Here is an 18,480-nt window from a genome sequence, read left to right as displayed (position 1 = left end):
AATTCCAAAATATTGAAAACTTACTTTGGGGTGCTGGTTGGCTCAGTCAGTGGAGCGTGTGTGACTCTTGATCTGGGAGTTGTGAGTTCAAGCCCCATGCTGGGTAGAGATTACTTAAAAATAAAAATATTTTTTTAAAAACTTACTTTAAGTTATCAGAATGTGTTAGTGCATATGTCATGTGCATTTTGGTAACATGATAGTTAAGAATGGAGACTCCCGAAAGCCTGGGGACCTCAGATGATACACAAACTATTTCTCCAGCTTTTTCCAAGCATCTAGTACTTACAACTGCCTCCTCCATATTTGATACCTCAGATATAATTTAAACTTAATGTGTATCTATTATCCAGACCAATCAGCACTAATTGCTATAATGATCTCCAGTCTCAGTGGCTTAATACAATTAATGTTTATTTATCAGTCACATAAAGTTCAAAGCAGGTGTTCATGGTTGGGATTTCTCATAGGAAGCTTTCTTTCAGGAGTGATTCCAGGATCCAGGCTCATTCCATCCTGTGGTTCTGACATTTTTCACCACATAGCCTCAATGATGCCCTGGTTTGGGGGAAATGGAGGTAGAGAAGACGGAGTGAATGTAGAAAAGGCAGAACCATTCTTAATGGTTTCAAACGGGAAGTTGACACATATCATTTCCTTTTAAATTCTATTGGCAAGAGCGAATTGTATGGCCCCATATCTATTATACTATCCCCTGAAACTTAGTTCTCCTTCAGGATTCACTTACTCAGTGGATAATATCCCCATTTAGGTTAGTTATCTATTATGCAAAACAAACTGCCTCAGAAGTTAAAGGCTTAAAACAACAACAAAAAGTTATTTTCTCTCACAGTTTCTGCAGGTTAGGAATTCTACAGGTTAGGAATTCAGGAGGAGCTTAGTTTGGGGAGTATGCTCAGAGTCTCTCACAAAGTTTCAGTCAAGATGTATCTGGAACTATAGTCATCCACTTTGAAGGTGGTTCACTCACATGGCCGTTGACAGAAAGTTTCAATTTCTTGGGTGCTGGCTGAAGACGTGAGTCCTTTTCCAAGTAGACCTCTCCAGAGGGATGCTTGAGTGTCTCGACAATATGGCAGTTGGATTCTCCCAGAGTGAGTGAGTGAAGAGAGAGAACAGGGCAGAAGCCTGGTGTCTTTTTTGATCTAGCCTCAGAGGCCACCCTCTAGCATTTCTATGTTATCCTACCGGGTAGCTAGATTAGCCCTATTCAGTAGTTTTGTGCCTATTTCATTTTTCTTGCAGTACTAATGTGAATGGTATTATGTTTTTTAATTTCAAATTTCACTTGTTCATTGGTGGTATATATATATATATAGGAAAGTGGTTGATTATTATATCATAACCTTGTATTCTGTGACCTTGCCATAATTGCTTATTTGTTCTAGGAGCTTTTTGGGTTGAGTTTTTCTGGATTTTCTACATAAATGGTCATGTCATCTGTTAACAAAGACAGTTTTCTTTCTTTCTTCCAAATCTGTATACCTTTTATTTCCTTTCCTTGTCTTATTGCATTAGGTAGAATTCCAAGTATGACGTTTAAAAGCAGTGATGAGAGGAACATCCTTGCCTTGTTCCTGACCTTGTGAGAAAGCTTTTGAGTTCTCACCATTAAGTATGATATAAGCTGTACATTCTTTTATAGATACTCTTCATCAAGTTGAGAAAGCTCCCCTCTTTTCCAGGTTTACTGAGAGGTTTTTGTTTGTTTGTTTGTTTGTTTTGTTTTAAATGGTTATTTATATTGAGAGAGAGAGAGTTAGAGAATGTGCATGAGCAGGAGAGTGGCAGAGAGAATCCCAAGCAGGTTCTGTGCTGGCAGGGCAGAGCCCAAAGCAGGCTAGATTTAATGAACTGTGAGATCATGACCTGAGGTGAAATCAACAGTCAGACATTTAATTAACTGAGACACCCAGGAGTCCCTACTGAGAGTTTCTATCATGAATAGATGCTCGAGTTTATCAAATGCTTTTTCTGTATCTATGGATATGATCATGTGCCTTCTCTTCATTAGTCAGTTGATGTGATAGATTAATTAATTTTCAAATGTTGAATCAGTCGTGTGTATCTTAGATAAATCCCATTTGGTCATGGTGTATAGTTCTTTTTACACATTATTATATTCAATTTGCTAATATTTTGTTGAGAATTTTTACATTTGTATTAATGAGAAACATTGGTGTGTAGTTTATCAGGTTTGGGTATTGGGGTAATGCTGAACTCACAGAATGAATTAGGAACTATACCCCTGGTTCTATCTTCTGAAAGAGATTAGAGAGAATTGATACACTTTTCTTCCTTAAATGTTTGGTAGAATTCACCAGTGAACCCATCTGGGCCTGGTACTTTCTGTTTTGGAAGGGTATATATTGTTGAGTTGATTTCTTTAGTGGCTAAAGGTCCATTCAGATTATCTATCTCTTGTTGTGTGAATTTTGGCAGGTTGTGTCTTTCAAGGAATTGGTCCATTTCACTTAGGTTATCAAATCTGTGAGCAGAGAGTTGTTCATAATATCCCTTTAACATCTTTTTAACATCCATGGAATCTGCAATGATATCCTCTCTTCAATTCCTGATAATAGTAATTTGGGTCATCTCTCTTACTTTCTTATCATGCCTAGAGTTAAATCATCTGATTTATCTTTTCAAAGAATCATCTTTCAGTTTTGTGATTTTCTCTATTGATTTCCTGTTTCATATTTCATTGATTTCTATTCTAATTTTTTAAAGTTTATTTATTTACTTTGAGAGAAAGAGAGAGAGTGAGAGAGAGAGAGAGAATGGGGGGGGGGAAGAGGCAGAGGGAGTGGGAGAGAGAGAGAATCCCACACTGGCAGCTTGGAGCCTGACACAGGGCTCGATTTCACCAACTGTGAGATCATGACCTGAACCAAAATCAAAAGTTGGACGCTTAACCAACTGAGCCACCCAGGTACCCCTCGAATTTTTATTTCTTTTCTTCTGCTTGCTTTAGATTTGCTCTTCCATTTCTAGTTTTCTAGAGTGGAAGCTTAGATCATTGATTTTTAGATCAGTCTATCTCAGTGAATGTTCCATGTAAGCATGAGAGGAATGTGCACTCTGCACACTGGATGAAGTAGTTTATAGATGTCCATTATATTCCTAATCTCTTTCTTTGTACATGAGCATAAATACAATCTGTGTGTGTGTGTGTGTGTGTGTGTGTGTGTATGTGTGTGTACACAAACAATAGATATAATTTGTGTAAGGTCCATTGAATATACAGATATAATTTCCATAGATATAATCTGATGGTATACTCTATGCACCAAGTTTTTTATCACACATTTTCATATTTTACTTTACCCTGCACATTCATGACTTTAATAATTCAAACTATTGACATACTGGAATATGGGACATATCAGAAAACTTTACCTCTGCCTGAGCACTACCACTTTCCAAAATGAGGAAAAAGGAAGCCAGAATCACCAAAGAGACTCCAACCCCTATGGAGAACATTAATTTCCCAAGATTCAATGACATCTCAGTCATACTAGGGAGAGCATATTAGTTTACTAGAGCCGTGATACAAAGTACCAAAAACTACATGGCTTAAACAACAGAAATATATTGTCTCAGACTTCCAGAGGCCAGAAGTCTGAGATCAAGGTGTCCACAGGGTTGGAGGGAGGCCTGGGAGGGAGAATCTCTTCCATGCCTCTCCCCAGCTAAGGGTGGTTAACTGACAATCTTTGGCACTCCTTGACCCATAGAGGCATCCTCTTGCTCTCTGCCTTCATCTTAACACATCACTCTCCCTTTTAATAAGAACATGCATCATACTGGATTAGAGGCCCACTCTACTTCAGCAACTAATTACATCTGCAATGACCTTATTTCCAAATAACATCACATTCTGTGATACTGGTGAGTTAGGGCTTTAATATATGAATTTAGAGGGAACATAATTCAACCCAGAACAAGGAACAAACAGGAGTGTGGGTGTGACAAAATGGAAGGGCATCCCAGAATTTGGATTCCAGTCTTAACGTGTCAACAATGTGTTGGTGACCTTGAACAAACTTGGCAAACAAGGGAGATCCTATAAATGATACCATTTTCTGGTCTTGTTCTTGAAATAGTACTGGTGTGAGAAGACTGAAAACATAAAGTTTTATTTTATTTTTTAAATGTTTTATTTATTCATTTTGAGAGAGAGAGAGAGAGAGAGAGAGAGAGCAAACAGGGGAGGGGCAAAGACAGAGGGAGAGAAAGAATTGCAAGCAGGCTCCACGCTGTCAGCACAGAGCCCGATGTGGGGCTTGAACTCACAAACTGAGATCATGACCTGTACCGAAATCAAGAGTAGGGCACTTAACCGACTGAGCCCCCCACAGGCACCCCAAAACATAGAGGTTTAAATAAGATGTTGGATTTTAAGCAAGCCATCAACTCAAAAGAGAGACCTTTTGAGAGGAATGTGGTATGAAGAGGCCCGACACACAAGGGCAGGGTCCCTGGGACCGGTTTGCAACAAAAGCTGCCTTCACACCCACAAGGTGCCAGAAGACCACTGCCTTCAGGCCATGATCATTCCCAACTTTTCAGAGTTGCAACACCCAACATGTTACAGTTGTTTATTTGATTTTGTGACACTGCCCGTTATTCTCCACCTCCCCACAGGTTCCCTCTCTCCCGGCCCCAGACAAAGGAACTGCCAAACATGGACTTACTTTTAAAAATTAATTAGGTCTTGCACATTTTATCATACCCAAGATAACTCTATCCCCTTTGTCAAGAATATCAACAAAACAGATGGCCACTGGGCACAGAAATGGCTGGAGGAGATAATACTTAGGACTACCCAAAAGACCATTTTTAGGAAATTATAAATTAGTATTTTTTTAACATTTTTATTTATTTTTGAGAGACAGAGTGTGAGCGGGGGAGGGGCAGAGAGAGTGGGAGACACAGAATCTGAAGCAGGCTCCAGGCTCTAAGCTGTCAGCACAGAGCCTGACACAGGGCTCGAAACCACGAACTGTGAGATCATGATCCAAGCCAAAGTCAGACGCTTAACCAACTGAGCCACCCAGGCACCCCTTTAAATTAGTATTTTTTTAATACTACCTTAATACTTACACTATTTTGAAGCACTTTTACAATAGCCAGCATATAAATTTGGATGTCAAAGTTACTGGAAAAAATATATAAAACATTAACATATTTGGAATAAGGTAGCTATGGATTTATGGATGATTTTTTATGGGTGACTTCAATTTTTTCTCTACATTTTTCTTTATTTTCAAATATTTCGACTATAGTAAGTGCTGTTACTAATGCAAAATAATAGGGGCACCTGGGTGGCTCAGTTGGTTGAGCATCTGACTTCAGCTCAGGTTATGATCTCACAGCTTGTGGGTTTGGCTTGTGGGTTCATGCCCTGTGTGGGGTTCTGTGCTGATAGCTCAGAGCCTGAAGCCTAGCTTCAGATTTTGTGTCTCCGTCTGTCTCTGCCCCTTCCCTGCTCATGCTCTGTCTCTCTCTCTTTCTCTCAAAAAATAAACATTAAAAATTTTTTTAAAATCTGAAATAATAATAATAATGACCTTAAAAGATGAAGTTTATTCCTCTAGTCAACACCTGTTTATTGAGCACTTACTACATGCCAGGCACTGTCACAGCAGTAAAAAAAACAGCTCCTGTGGAGCTTCCGTTTGGATAAGGAGTGATATTATTGGGCACAGATTGCTTGTTCCTGTGTGTAAAAGTTTACTTTGAGCAGATTTTTGGGGGTAGGTGATACAAGGGGAGAGACTGCAGCCCTCTGAGGGTAACATGTGCCCACAAAGAAGGAAATGATGCTGAATGGAGAAGGGTGAAGGCGGTGAGCAACGCTCTTTGTCTGTGTCCAGATTTCACTGGCAGCTAGCTCTTGAAGTCAGAGCTCCACCCTCCCTGGTCCCAAGCTGCCTCTTGTACTCAACTGCCTCCCGGGGGACATTGTGAAACCTGAGTTGGGAATCACCCACACCTGGGTGGTGCTGGTCAAGGTGGCGCTAAGAACAGGACAGGGCATTCTGCTGACGTCAGTATGCAGAAAGCTAACAGGGCCCATACTTATTAGTTGATGCAGGTGCTGTTCCTTGGCAGGGCAGTGGATTCTCTCTGAGTCACCTTTGAAGGCAACATGCTGCACATTTGGTGAGATGAATAGGCTAAAGGAACTTGTTTTTGGTTATTGCACACATATTACTGATGTCCTAAGATGTAGAGAAATGCTAGTTTTTGCTAGTGACTCGTGGACTTTTTCACTGAGCACTACAATGGAAACTGATGCTCAAAGGGCACTCCAAAATGCATGAAGCCCTACAGGGGCCCAGAATAGAGACAGATAATTACACAGGACTTTGATTTGCCATCACCATGTTTCAGACATGGACTATCAGAGTGGCCCTTTGAGAAAACAAAGTGGTAAGACACATCAAGACAAAAATATCCATATTCCCTGACCCCAGAAATCCCACCCCTGAGAATTTATCCTGAAAAAATTGTTTATTTCTGCATTAGCTGTGATACTGAAGCACTGAAAACATCCTAAGTGTCACTATTGGGGAACAGCTAGACAAAGTGTGATAACATCATTCATATAATGAGTATACATCATAGTAATTAGCATAATCACAATTGTAAAGATACATATTCCATCATAGGAAAGTGTTTGTACTAGCTTGCTAGGGCTGCTACAACAAAGTGCCACAAACCGAGTGGTTTACACAACAGAAATGTATTGTCTCACAGTTCTGGAAGCCAGAAGTTCAAGATCAAGGTGTTAGTAGGATTGGCTCCTTCTAAGGGCTGTGAGGGAAGAGTCTGCTCCAGGCCTCTCTCTTGGGCTTGTCAACGGCCATCCTCTCCCTGTCCCTTCACATTGTCTTCCCTCTATGCATGTCTATCTCTGTCTTCAAGTTTCCCCTTTTTATAAGGACACCAGTCATATTGGATTAGGAACCCATCCTAATGACATCATTTAACTCGATTACCTCTATAAAGACAGTATCTCCAAATAAGGTCACAGTCTGAGGTACCAGAGGACTTCCATATATTCTTTTTTTTTTTTTTGTCTTTTACAGAAAGACATAACAGTGTTTTATGACATAAGTATTTTACAAGATAATGTTAAAAGAAATAAGAACAGCAGCAAACTCTCATTTCGCACTTTCTACGTATCAGATAGGGTTATAAACACTTTTAAATGTGTTAACGCATTCAATCCTCACAGCACCCCTATGAGGCATTAGTATCCTCATGTTGCCAATAAGGAAATTGAGGCATATCAAATTTAAGTTATTTTCTCAAGGTCATATAGCTAGTAAGTGGTGGAATCAGGCTTTGAACCCAGGAAATCTAGGCTTCACAGACCAAACATTTAACCTCCTCATCATACTGCAAAATTTCATGTGTTATGTTTACAACGGTATGAAAATATGTAAAATAAATTTTTTTTGCCAAGTTTTTTTATTTTTTTGAGAGAGATAAAGAAAGAGAGAGAGAGAGAGAGAGAGAGACAGCATGAGCAGGGAAGGGGAAGAGTTGTGTGGGGTCGTGGGGGGAGGACAGAGGCTCTGAAGCGGACTCCAAGCTGACAGCAGTAAGCCCCATGCAGGGCTGAAACTCACAAACCGTGAGATCATGACCTGAGTCAAAGTCGGATGCTTAACTTGACCGAGCCACCCAGACACCCTTGCAGACAAAGTCTTAATAGAATATGCAAAAATGAAAGCAGTTTATAATTAGGAGAGGTTACTTTTTATGTTACATTCCTGGTTTTTAATGTTTTTAAGTTTATTTATTTATATGGGGAGAGGGAACACAAGCAGGGGAAGGGCAGAGAGGGAGAGAGAGAATCCCAAGAAGGCTCTGTGCTGACAGCTGACGGTCAGTGCAGGACTCGACCTCACAAACCGTGAGATAACCTGAGCTGAAATCAAGAGTGAACACTCAACCTACTAAGCCACCCAGGTGCCCCGATGTTACATTACTTTTACAATTAATACATTCACATGCACTCATAGACTTTTTCTAAAAATGATGCTTTGAAAACGTTTCCACAATCTGAGAAATTTTTTAATGATACCGTACATCAAAAAATGAGTAATAATAAACATTTGGGATTGCTGGCCTCCACGGAGGGCCCCAGTTATCCTTCCCTTCTGATAGTCATGCCCTAATATGGTCCTTTCACGTGCAGTAAGGGTTGACTTGCATGACTAATGATTCCATGGAAGAGGTGACAGTATGTGACTTCTAAGGCAAAAAAAAAAAAAAAAAAGAAAAGAAAAGCAGGAGAGCCTGGGTGGCTCCAACGGTTAAGTGTCTGACTTCGTCTCAGGTCACCATCTCACGGTCAATGAGTTCTGGACCTGTGTTGGGCTTTGTGCTGACAGTGCAGAGCCTGGAGCCTGCTTCAGATTCTGTGTCTCCCTCTCTCTCTGCCCCTCCCTCGCTGACACTCTATGTCTCTTAAAATGAATAAATATTTAAAAATTTAAAAATTAAAAATTAAAAAAAAAAAGCATTCACTGCAGCTTCCATTTTGGTCTCTTTGATCTCTTGCTCTGGGAGAAGCCAGCCTTATGCCTTGATACCCAAGCAATCCTATGGACACCCCCTGTGAAGAGGAATCGAGGCCCCCTGAGAGTAGCTGCATTAACTTGTCCACCACGTGACTGGATGACCTTTGGAGCAGATCCTCTGGGCGCATTAAAGCCTAGATGACTACAGTCCTAACCAAACTCTTGGCTACAGCCTCATGGGAGACCTACAAATGACCCAGTCAAAGCACTCCTCAAACTGACCCACAGTACAGTAAAGAGAAGAATGTCCCCCTCCGAGATGTCCACAGCCTACTCCCCAAGATTTCCACAGCCTACTCCCCGGAAACCGAATATGTCACCTCACATGGCCAAAGCAACTTATCGGATATGATTAAGAATCCTATAGCAGGGAAATTATCCTGGATTATCTGGGTGGGTCTAGTCCCTGGAGACTGAACTCTGACCTGCCAGGGATCTAAACCTTTTGCAACCTTTCAAAATGATAGCTACCGTAAGAGGGGTAATTCTTCTTTTTTTTTAATTTTTTAAATGTTTTTATTTATTTTTGAGACAGAGAGAGACAGAGCATGAACAGGGGAGGGGCAGAGAGAGAGGGAGACACAGAATCCAAAGCAGGCTCCAGGTTCTGAGCTGTCGGCACAGAGCCCGACATGGGGCTCAAACTCACGGACTGTGACATCATGACCTGAGCTGAAGTCGGACGCTTAACCAACTGAGCCACCCAGGCACCCCTTTTTCTTTTTAAATTTTTTTTTAATGTTTTTTGTAAGAGGGGTAATTCTTAATTATGCAAGTGAATGGCTTATACTGAGAGGAGTCCCCCCAGCTCTGAGGACTGAGGCTGCCCTTGATAATTTTTCTTTCCTCTACAGAAATGTGGATGAGGTACAGAAATTATTTTTTGTTTTATTTTGTAGAGTATCAAAAATTATTCAACAGTTAGAAATGAGGCAAGAGATAACTGCATGTCTTCAATGCTATATGGAGTGCTGTGGAGCAGGCCCACACCAAAATTACTGATTCTCTAGGGGGTAGCGTACTTTTGTTTGACATATCACTTGTCTTGATTCAGGGTCAGGTTCTGTAAAGCTGGATCCTTTTTTGGATTGGTCAATTGCAAGTGCTTTTTGGAAAGTAAAGATTGAAGTGACTTCCTGTCTAGTAGAAAGAATAACTTCAAAGCTTATAGCTTATGGTCCTTTAGGTAAGATGACCAACTGTTCCCATTTGCTTTGGGACTGAAGGACTTCCCAAGACAAAGAACTTTTAGTGATAAAAGCAGGAGTGTCCTGGGCAAACTGGGGCTGTTGCTCATTCAACTCATCCAGCCAGTAAGACACTAGCCAGTTTGGGAGCTGACTTGACCATCTTCTTTTGGTGTGTTGTCTTGCATTGTCTAGAAATACTTTGGTCTCTCCCATAGGCCTTTGAACCAATTTTCTCATACTGCCAGTCTGTCATTAGTAATAAAAAATCTAAATAAATAAGTAAAGCTAAATAAATCATTGATACACACTTTATAATTGTGTAAGAGTCATTCTGTTTAACCATTTTAAATGAGCACTTTGATAAGAGAAGGGGTTTCTCTGGTGAGAAGTGGAATGATACTCTGCCAGGAGACCAGGCCCTGGGGATTCTACTGGAGCAGCTGTTTCTGTTTTTCATCCCTTCATTGATCCCCTCTCTTTTGAGTCTATAGATATGCTTAAGTCCCTTCTTTCCAGAAACGTAGCCTCCTCTTCCTCCCCGCAATGGTCCTGCCTCCTACCATTCTCATTCAAGAGTGTAGTCTGACTCCTTCCTAGCAAGAAGGAATCATCATTCTCTCATGACTCAGTTAAGGTCACCTTTACAGTCCAAATACAAGTGACAGTTTTCAACCTCGGACTTATATTCTCTGTAATAAAAATTTATAGCTACCAACACCTGAAAATCATTGGGTACCTGATGTTCTTTGAGTGTTTGTTTTCATTGAGCATTTGATATTTTATTCCCCATGCTCTTGGCTACCTGCCACTTAGAGATTACTACTTCCTGTTGATGGAACTAAATACCTCCTTGATATCACTCAAGTCCACATCTTTGCCATCCCCAATGCCAACGCCTCAACTTGGGCCAGGTCTCCCTGCAAGCTCAACCCTGAGCTCAAGAGTTGGACGCTTAACAGACTGAGCCACTCAGGTGCCCCTGAGATGCTATTTCTGTCATTTTCCTGGTTAAAAGCCAGCCATTTCTGGTGGTTCTGCATGACCTGTAGTCATAAACCTAGCATGCATCCCAATAGACAAATACGGTTAACCCTTGAACAACATGAGTCTGAACTGCATGGGTCCACTTACATGTGGATGGTTTTCAATAAGTATAGTACATCACTGTAAATGTATTTTCTCTTCCTAGTGATTTTAATAGCATTTTTTCCCTCTAGCCTACTTTATTGTAAAAATATAATATGTAACATGTATAACATACAAAACATGCATTAGTTGACTGTTATGTTACCATTAAGTTTTGGGGGAGTCAAAAGTTACACACAGATTTTCGACTGCACAGGGGCTTGGTGCCCCTAACCCTTGTGTCATTCAAGGGCCAACTGCATTTATTTATAAATTACATATGTGTACCATTGTATTCACATATTAGAAAATCAGGTACAGAAAAAGAAATTCATGAGGTACCTGGATGGCTTCGTTGGTTAAGCGTCTGACTCTTGATTTCAGCTCAGGTCATGATCTCACAGTTGTGAGATCGAGCCCTATGTGGGGCTCTGTGCTGACAGCGTGGAGCCTGCTTGGGATTCTCTCTCTCTCTCTTTTTTTCTCTCTCAAAATAAATAAATAAACTTAAAAATATATGTATCCCCTTAAAAAATAAATAAACGCAAAAAAGAAAGAAAGAAACAGAAATTCCCAACAAGATAGCATTTACAAATTAAAGCACTAATATTTTTTCCCTCCCCACAGTGGAGGTTGTGTGCCCTTGCTTGGAGTCCACAGACCTGCAGCAGGAAGTCCATGTCCATATGGCTGACTTTCTTTTTTCCTTTTTCTTTAAAAAAAAATTTTTTTTTAATGTTTTATTTATCTCTGAGTGTGAGAGTGTGAGCAGGGGAGAGACCGAGAGAGAGGGGAACAGAAGATCTGAAGCGGGCTATGCACTGAGAGCAACAAGCCCAATGTGGGGCTCAACCCCACAAACTGTGAGACCATGACCCGAGCCAATGTCAGACGCTCAACCAACTGAGATACAGAGGCACCCCTGACTTTCAAGTCTAGTCATGATCTGGCCCCTACCCATCTCTGTCTCCTTTCCCTTCACATCCTCCCTTGCTCCCAGGGCTGGCTCAAGCAGAAGGATTTGAACTTGAAGCTCCCCAAACCTGCCTTTCCATTGGCCGCCCCCTTTGTTTAGAATGCTGTCCCCTGCTTTTGCTCCCCAACTCCCAAGCCCCTTTGTCTTACATATTCCTAAAAGCACTCTGTCCTCTGGGAAGCTGTTTTTTGGTTACTTCTGCCCCCTCCATACCCCGTGTACACCCACGCACATCTTTTTCTTGCCCTGCGTCAAGGGTGTGAACTTTAAAAGACAGTCTCGTTCACTTAGGAGTCAACAGTGCCTGATAAACAATAACGGTGACGGTAAGAACAGTGAATACTTTTACAGTATTAACTTTGCCAACCACTGCTTCAAGTGTTTTACACATATTTACTTGATTTAATCCTAGGAGATGGGTACAATTATCCCTATTCTGCAAACACGAACTTCCTAAGGTCATATATGTAGTATGCAAAGTTCAGGAAAGATTGAACTAAACTGAACTGTGTGCTTTTTCTATCACACCTCCAATGAGAGAAATAGAGTCACCCAGGCCAGTTGGGCAAGGAAATGCTCAGGCTGAAGAAAGGGGAGTATGGCGAGGACACCCCACCCTGAGCCTGCGCTGCCCCCTGCTGGCCAGCTCTGCCCTTGCTGCAGACTAAACAAGGTCAGAAGTCCTCTCTGTCACCAGAGCTAGAGCCTGGAGTCTGGGGACCAGCACAGGATATTCCGAAAGAGAGAGGGAGCCAGGAGATGCAGGGAATATGCAGGAATTTCCTCTTGATCCACACACCTGAAGGACTGTTTCCCTGATAGGGATGGCTGAATGAAACCACTCAGAGTTAAGAACACAAGTGGGAAAGTCAACCCTCCACCGCCAAGTGCCATAGAACATATCCCAAACCAACAGAAATGTTTATTTTTTAAGAAAAAATTTAGGTGAGGATTTGGATTATTCTCACATTAGGCTCTCCCTTCTGGTGGAAAATTGAATGCTAATTTATATTAACAGATTGGTTCTCAAATGGGGTGCTTTGTGGGACTATTAAAAACTGCAGATGCCCAGGCTTCATTCCAAGCATGCTAAGTCATAACCAGCAGTGTAGGGGCACCTGGGGGGCTCCGTCGGTTAAGCGTCTGACTCCTGATTTGGGCTCAGGTCAGATCTCACTATTTGTGAATTTGAGCCCCAAGTTGGGCTCTGTGCTGACAGTGCGGAGCCTGCTTGGGATTCTCTCTCTCCCTCTCTCTCTCTTTGTCCCTCCCTTGCTCTCTCTCCCTCTCCCAATAAATAAATAAACATGAAAAAAAAAAAAAAAAAAAAAAAAAGAACCAGCAGTGTATACTATTTTTCCTCAGAGCTAGCCTCCTGCTACATTTTCCCAAACTCGAAATCTCTAAGACCATGTAGCATCCCACTTTTCCAGTTTAAGTAAAGGCAATGCCTTTCTATTTGTGCTTCAGCAGAAAACGGTGTTATTTTACAACTCTAAAATGTAGATAATCAATAACAATCAAAAAAAGTAAAATTTTACCTTTGGACATACAAATTCTATCTTGTCTGGTAGAGGTTCAACTGATTTTCCTTTTGCTCTTTGCAAACAATTGGTTTTGCCTCCTTTGTACACCTGTTTCATGATTCCTGATCTATACTGGGTGTGTTCTTCAGATTTTCTTTTGAACCTGTGGTAACATCTGCCTGATTTCCCCCCATGACTACTGAGTTAAATAAGAGGTTTAGCATGTGTCTGTTTTATATCTGAATGAGAGTTGTGATCTTACCTTTTCAGGAAATTTCTCTTTAACACACCACGGGCGAGTACTTTCCTTTTCTATAGTCTTTGGCCATCTGCTACTGGTGCTCTTTGCTTTGGTTGAACATTCAACCTTCACAAGAGGGCTCCTGTCCTTGTAATCTTCTACTATATGCATAATGTCTGTCCACGAGTTCCTGGAAGAAGGTAAAAGAATCAAAAGATTTTATATTTATATTTTATTCACCAATATCTTGCAGGTGACAGTGGTTGTCAGCTGGGACTAACAGCCATAACACCCAAACGTGGCTTTTTCATGTAGCCTGAGATTCCTCACATTACTTGACTGGGGTCCAAGATGGAGCATTCTCAGAGAGAGCCAGGAGGAAGCTGCACTGCCTTTTTTTTTTTTTTTTTTTTTTTAACGTTTTATTTATTTTTGAGACAGGGAGAGACAGAGCATGAACAGGGGAGCGTCAGAGAGAGGGAGACACAGAATCCGAAACAGGCTCCAGGCTCCGAGCTGTCAGCACAGAGCCCGACACGGGGCTCAAACTCACGGACCGCGAGATCATGACCTGAGCCGAAGTCAGCCGCTTAACCGACTGAGCCACCCAGGCGCCCCTGCACTGCCTTTTATGACAGGACTTAGAAGCCATTTCTATTCAGGGCCAGCTTCACAGAATGTGACCTGTGCAGTCACCCAGGGCTCCGTACTTAGAAGAGACCCACATTTGGTTTACCACTCTGTTGTCACCATCTTAAAATTCCCAATAATATTTAAACAAAGGGCCCCACATTTTTATTTTGCACTGGGCCCCACAAATTATGTAGCCAGCACTGAATCACTTTGTCCAGCAACCATAATGTCCTGCCCAGGCTCACAGGATGGGAATTGAGACTCCCCATCTTGAGGGGGCAGTGCCAAAGTTTTGGAAGAGTATGTGGGGCTAGAAATACTGGTGTGGTCTTTTTTAGAAAAGGCAATCTGCCACAGACAGTTTGTGGAGAAGTTAAGGCACATAACCTGGAGATTGGAAAGACTTTCCTCCACGGCCTCCCACAAAGACATATCCGTGTCCTCCTTGTTCCACAAAGCATCCTAACAAGAATAAAAAGGCAAATGCATCTACCCACCTGTCTACTTAGCAAATCCTGACTGAGCACATAATGGGAAGCATTTGCAGATGACTCTTAGAGACCCTGCCCTTAGCGGACTTGGTGCTCGGAGTGATGGTGTCTGTGAAGGGAGAAGAGAAAGCAAAGGGTGAAGCACTATTTAAAAAGAGAAAACAGGGGTGCGTGGGTGGCTTGGTCGGTTAAGTGTCTGACTTCAGCTCAGGTCATGATCTCATGGTCGTGAGTTCGAGCCCCGCGTCGGGCTCTGTGCTGACAGCTCAGAGCCTGCAGCCTGTTTCGGATTCTGTGTCTCCCTCTCTCTCTGCCCCTCCCCTGTTCATACTCTGTCTCTCTCTGTCTCAAAAATAAATAAATGTTAAAAAAAATAAATAAAAATACAAATAAAAAAATAAAAAGAGAAAACAAGCTTGGGGCGCCTGGGTGGCTCTGTAGGTTAAGCATCTGACTTCAGTTCAGGTCATGATCTCAAGGTTTGTAAGTTTGAGACCCGTATCAGGCTCTCTGATGTCAGCACAGAGCTTGCCTCAGATCTTCTGTCTCCCTCTCCTCCTGCCCCTCCCCAGCTCATTCTCTGCCCAACCCCCCCCCCAAATAAATAAAAACATTTTTAGAAAGGGAGAGAGAAAACAAGCCCCAAATGGTTCGCCCCACATAGCAGCAAACCAGTAAGTAGTCGATCAAAGTAAAGATTACATGGGAATGCAAGCTGGTGCAGCCACTCTGGAAAACAGTATGGAGGTTCCTCAGAAAACTAAAAATAGAACTACCCTACCACCCAGCAATTGCACTACTAGGTATTTACCAAAGGGATAAGGTGTGCTGTTTCGAAGGGACACATGCACCCCCAGGTTTATAGCAGCACTATCAACAATAGCCAAAGTATGGAAAGAGCCCAAATGTCTATCGATGGATGAATGGATAAAGAAGATGCGGTATATATGTACAATGGAGTATTACTCGGCAATCAAAAAGAATGAAATCTTGCCATTTGCAACTATGTGGATGGAACTGGAGGGTATTATGCTAAGTGAAATTAGTCAGTCAGAGAAAGACAAAAATCATATGACTTCACTCATTTGAGGACTTCAAGAGACAAAACAGATGAACATAAGGGAAGGGAAACAAAAATAATATAAAAACAGGGAGGGGGACAAAACAGAAAAGACTCATAAATATGGAGAACAAACTGAGGGTTGCTGGAGGGGTTGTGGGAGGGGGGATGGGCTGAATGGGTAACAGGCACTAAGGAATCCACTCCTGAAATCGCTGTTGCACTATATGCTAACTAATTTGGATGTAAATTTTAAAAAATAAAAAAATAAAATTAAAAAAAATTGTTTTTAGAAATGTATCATATGGTCATTGTAGACATTTGGGAAATTAAAAAAAAGAATTAAGAAGAAAATTAAAACAGCCATAATTCCACCATCTAGAATAAATGATTTTAATATGCCACAAAATATAATATAAACATGTTAGCAAAGTGAAGATTACAATGGATACATAACTGTTATTTATGCTTTTACTACTACTGTTTGAAAATTATTATACATGTGAGTAGGGTGTAAAATAAAATGATGGAAAACAATTGGGAATTACAAAAAAAAAAAAAGTAAAGATACAAAACAAAACAAAAACAAGGGAAACAAAAAGGTGAGCTGGTGAGGGGGGTTGTTTATTCAAAAAGAGGGTTCCAGAGCCCCAGAGGCAAGGTCTGAGAGAGGCAGCACTTTGCCACTTGAACCATCCTGTGTCTGCCCGTTCACCAGGCCTCTTATACAGCCACAGTTGTGCCAGGCTCAGAACAGGGTATCGTTCAAATAAATATCTGTGGAAGGCCCTAGGATTAGGTCCACAGGGCTCCTGTGGGCTGCTGTGTGGCAGGTAGGCCTGTGATCTCACCCTCCTGGGTTTCCTACTACCTCACTCAGCACTTCTTAATCCTCTTAGTGTTGGCTCTAAATGTTAGATTTCCCAGGGACTCTGCCCAAGGCCTTCCTCTGCACTCTAACCCCTCTGTCCTCAGGTGAGTGCCTTTACTCCCACAGAGTGTCTCCACCCCACCCTCTCCCTGCTCCAGACTCATTCACCTATTCCTTCACAACTGAACACCTACACTTAGATGAATCACAGTCACCTCAAATTTTGCATGTCCAAAATGGAACTTTCCACTTTTCCCCATATCTTGTTCCCTCCAGTCTTCCCAATTCAGTAAATGGCTGCCTCCACCGCCCAGTCACTTCTCACTTGCCTTCACTCCCCTACATCCAATCCATCCTGTAAGTTCTTCCTCCAAACCACAACCTGGATCTGAATATTTCTCACCAGCAACTGAGTCACTATCACCCATCAGATTGCTTTGGTAGCTTCTTTTTCTTCTTCTTTCTTTAAAGTTTATTTTTTTATTGCGAGAGAGAGAGAGAGAGAGAGAGAGAGCGAGCAGGGGAGGGGCAGAGAGAGAGAGGGAGAGAGAAAGAATCCCAAGCAGGGTCCGTGCTGTCAGCGTGGAGCACGACATGGGGCTCCAACTCACAAACCTGAGAGACCATGACCTGAGCCAAAACCAAGAGTCGGATGCTTAAGTGACTGAGCCACCCAGGCGCCTCTGCTTTGCTGGCTTCCTAATTCATCTGATGCCTCTACCCTTGACCTCCTGTCATCCACCCTCCACACAAAAACCAGAGTAGTATTGTAAAACCATAAATCAGAACAAGTCGTTCTCTTGCTCAAAACTATTCAGTGTTTTCCCATTACTTTCAGAACGAAAATGCAGACTCTTCACCCTAAAGACCCTACATCACCTGCTCCACCTCTCAGCGTCATCCCATCCCCTCTCACTCCCCTCGCAGAAACCTTCTTCTCCAGCTCTCTGCATTACTCAGCTTCTCTTTCTGGAACGTTCTGTCAGCTATCCCCAAAGCTGCCTCCTCTCATCCAGGACTGAACTCAAAGGTCCCTTCTCAGACCTGCAGAAAGAAACCTGCCCTCCTCCTTGTTAAATTTTAGACATTGTCTTCTTTCTTCCTCTAGGGCCCTTTCTCTCTTTTCCCACACACGCCAGAAGGGAAGCGCCTGCAATGAGAGTTTGCCACTGTATCTTCAGGGCCTGCTAGAGTAGGTGCTCACATATATTTGTCTAAAGGATTCATTAACAGACGGCAATTTTATGTTTTTAAATATCCTCACTTGACAAAAGAAAAAGCTGCCTATTCCACGTAGGTTAGTCATTTTAAAAAACGTTCATAAGCCCAGGGCTATTGCAGTAGACGAACTGGCCACAAGCACCCCTGAACAACACAGTTGTAAGGACAGCAGAAGAGGGAGGAAGACAGAGAGGGCCAGTGGAGGGAAGCCGGCTGGGTGACTGGGTGGCTGGAGGGCCATAAAAATGGGTGAGCGAACGGATGCGCACGCTCCGGGAACGCACACCCACGGGGCTAAGAAAGTCGAGAACTCACTTCCCTTTACCACCCACCTTTCGGGGTCACTGAGAGGATACGCCAAAGAAGACGAGGTGTGGTGGGCGGGAGGTCGTCAGCTCCGCTGCGCGCAGAGCAGCGAGCCACACCCCCAAGCCCTAGCCCAGCACGCGCTTCTCGCTTCTCGAGCGCCCAGCCGCGCCCCCTGCCGGCAGCGCGCTTAGGTAAGCCCTCCCCGAGCCCGCCGTG

At 42.4% G+C, this 18,480-nt stretch overlaps 1 protein-coding gene across 2 annotated transcripts in view; it reads right to left on the bottom strand.

Moving 5' to 3' along the window:
- Window positions 1-18,480, bottom strand: part of TAT (tyrosine aminotransferase) — a 49,323-nt gene that overhangs the window by 30,064 nt on the left and 779 nt on the right. The window contains exons 1-3 of one of the 2 annotated variants that reach the window (XM_042918373.1): window positions 18,288-18,375; window positions 14,810-14,912; window positions 13,701-13,869 (exon numbers count right to left, since the gene is read on the bottom strand). In XM_042918373.1, the coding sequence (XP_042774307.1) occupies window positions 13,701-13,850 (150 nt within the window). In that variant the 5' untranslated portion in view covers window positions 13,851-13,869; window positions 14,810-14,912; window positions 18,288-18,375. Of the gene's footprint in view, window positions 1-13,700; window positions 13,870-14,809; window positions 14,913-18,287; window positions 18,376-18,480 lie in introns of those variants that run through there. The other variant, XM_042918372.1, reaches the window with a different exon arrangement.

The sequence above is a fragment of the Panthera leo genome, chromosome E2 (assembly GCF_018350215.1).
Source record: "Panthera leo isolate Ple1 chromosome E2, P.leo_Ple1_pat1.1, whole genome shotgun sequence".
NCBI lineage: Eukaryota > Metazoa > Chordata > Mammalia > Carnivora > Felidae > Panthera > Panthera leo.
The sequence above is the reverse complement of the archived record's forward strand: the minus strand, read 5'-3'. Positions and strand labels throughout refer to the sequence as shown.